Below are 2814 nucleotides of genomic sequence, written 5' to 3'. Positions count from 1 at the left end.
CAGACACTCATGGCTCTGGGCACGAACGCCGGTTACACTGGGCAGGAACTCACCCAGTGGGTGAAGGGGCGGATGGACGATCTGCTCCTGCAAGAGAGAGCCGCCAGAGAAGAAGAGAGAAAGGAAAAAGAAGCAGAGAGGAAGGCAAGGGAAGAAGAGAGAAAGCATGAGCTAGCTCTCAAGGAGAAGGAGCTCGAGGAGGAGCACGACAGGTGAACCCCGAAGCCCTAGCCATGCAGCCAGCTTCCAGCCCCACACCTACGGTGTCGTCCAGTCCTATTGCCAGCATTAACGCTCTCATCCTGAAGTGGTCTGAGGATGAGCCCGAGGCATGGCTGGAAGAAGTGGAAGCCCTTTTCGAGAACTACCCTACCACTGAGATAGAGAGGGCCGCCCTGCTTGCCAAGCACCTGGATGGCAAGACTAAGACTGCCCTCCGCTCACTGGATCAGGGTCAGCGAGGGGACCTGGTGGAAGTTCACCGGGTCATTACGAAGGCCTATGAGATCACCCCGGAGAGGTGGAGGCAGCGTTTTCGAGGTCAGGCCAAGGAAGTTGGTTGTGCCTGGGGAGATTACTTCTACCACAAAATCCAAGCCGGAAAGCGCTGGCTCGAGGCCATGTCGTGCACCGAGTTCCAGGACCTGTTTAACAGGATCGTGCTGGAAGACCTCTACCAGTGTGTACCTGGGCCACTCGCAGTGCACCTTAACGACAAACAACCCAAGACACTTGAGGAAGCTTGTCGCCTGGCTGACGACTGGGAGACTTTCAACCCCTCTCACAGCACCGCCCACCAACGCATAGTGCCACCCGGTCATCTCTCGGGATTCACTCGGCCAAAGGACGCCCACCAAGGACACCCACGGACTTGCAACGTTTGTAAGAAAGTGGGTCACCTCGCAGCAGAGTGCTGCCTCAAGAGCGCTGCGAGCCACAAACCTCCTCAGAACCCTCCTAGGCCACCGAACGGTGCCTCAGCCTCCTCTCAAGACCAATCAGATGCCTTACGGAGACCAGCCCAGCAGAGGGGCTCCTGCAGAGCCTGTGGGGCTACAGGGCACTACTCCCCCACATATCCCGGGTGCCCCAAGCATGTGCCTTCGACCAGGCACGTCCACCTGATCAGTGCCACACCCACCTCGGCCGTTATGCCCGAGTCCAGGTCTCACCCTGAGCGGGTGTGGACCACTTCAGTCACAGTGGCACCCTTGGATGGCTCTACCCTACCCGTGACTCTGCCAGTTACCGTAGACACCGGCTCCGATCTGTGTCTCATAGACCGGGACCAAGTGCCAGCCAGTGCCACAGTTGACGAGCACATCAGGTGGGCCATGACTTGGGTCGAAGGGAAGTCCAAGACCGTTCCCACAGTCGTCCTGCAGGTCACCACTCCTTGGTGCACCAAACCTCACCACCTAGGTGTAGTGCGTACAATTCGGCATGGAGTAGGTTTCCTATTGGGACGGGACCCTCCTCTGGGGATGTCCCCCCCCACACCACTCCAGGGCCAAGCTACCTCTCCACATCAAATCACGGCCAGAGAGGACTCTTCACCTGTGCCAGAGCACACTGCCAGCCTTGGTGACTCCACAGATTCGCAATCTGTGGGGCCATCTCGGCCTTACCGTCCAATGCCACAGAAGAAGTTCTCGAACCAGTTCTGCTGAGACTGTGGCCGCAAGGGTCACATGTCTGCCAACTACGGAGGGTGCGCGAATTATAATATTCCTGCCATCGCAATGGCAGTTACCAATCCTTCGTTACTAGGACCCCCAGCTCAGGGCCCTATAACCGTCGCACCCCTCCAAGGTCATTATCGACCAAGCCATGTCAGAGCCTTTGATGACTCCGGCGCTCAAATCTCCCTGATACGGGAAGATCAAATCCCCCGAGGGGGTTACCGTCGATAGACGGCAACTGATCATGATTGAAGGCATCAATCATAGTAAGATGATCCTTCCCACCATCCAATTGAGAGTCGCACGACCTCACCTTACCAAGGTATGTACACTTGCAGTTGCAAGCTACCTTCCAGGGGGTTACGACCTCCTCCTAGGGCATGACCTGAAGTCTCCCATTACCAAGGGCCCGCTGAGAGGTATTGCACCTCCGGTACCCGTCACAGGTCCAGTCGACCTCAACTCTCAGCCAGTGCCGTCCAGCCTGGACGTAGAGCCACCACCAAACTTGACCTCTGCGCCTGGCCCTGAGCTACCGCCGGCCCCTAACCTATTCAAGGATCCTCCTACAGGAGATCCTCCAACAGGCATGGAGCTTACCGCAGCCCATGGCCAATCACCAGCCCATAATTCTTCTTCAGCCTCACCTCTGTCGCCCGAGGATGAACCTCCGGCAGACCTTACCTTCTCACCTCCTCCGGACAACCAGGAACTGCCGACCAGGAGTCAGTCTGGAGTCTTACCCTTACGACGGCTGTCACAGCAGCCGGAGTGAGGGCCTCCCCTGCAGTAGGTTCCACCTCTACGACGGTTGCTGCAGATACCGAAGTAGGGTGTTCTCCTGCAACCCCTCAGGCTACCACTGCCTCTGGCTCCTGACGGCGTTTCTGGCCTTACCCCAGAGTCGGTGCCTCCGTCTACTCCTAGGACTGGTATAGCCAGGCCCTGGAGGAATAAGAAGAAGAAGGGACATAACAAATCATTAACACACTAACCAAAGAGCCACATGCTCTCCTTGACACCTGTGCCCAAGGTACAGTGTCACATTCATTTGCAGAGTGATCCTGGCACCTACCCAGAGAAGGTAGCCAGCCTGATCTCTGCCAGTAAACTAACCCTCTAACCCCTAGAA

General features: G+C 57.1%; 1 protein-coding gene across 1 annotated transcript; it reads left to right on the top strand.

The window, feature by feature from the left end:
• The first annotated feature begins 233 nt into the window (after positions 1 to 233).
• Positions 234 to 2457, top strand: LOC135199026 (ATP-dependent helicase brm-like). The gene is made up of 2 exons (XM_064226942.1): positions 234 to 554; positions 2089 to 2457. Exons 1-2 carry the CDS (start codon positions 234 to 236, stop codon positions 2455 to 2457), a joined length of 690 nt encoding a protein of 229 aa, XP_064083012.1.
• Positions 2458 to 2814: the final 357 nt, after the last annotated feature.

This window comes from Macrobrachium nipponense, chromosome 25 (assembly GCF_015104395.2).
Source record: "Macrobrachium nipponense isolate FS-2020 chromosome 25, ASM1510439v2, whole genome shotgun sequence".
Taxonomy (NCBI): domain Eukaryota; kingdom Metazoa; phylum Arthropoda; class Malacostraca; order Decapoda; family Palaemonidae; genus Macrobrachium; species Macrobrachium nipponense.
Note: the sequence above shows the minus strand (reverse complement) of the source record. Positions and strands in the feature narration are given on the sequence as shown.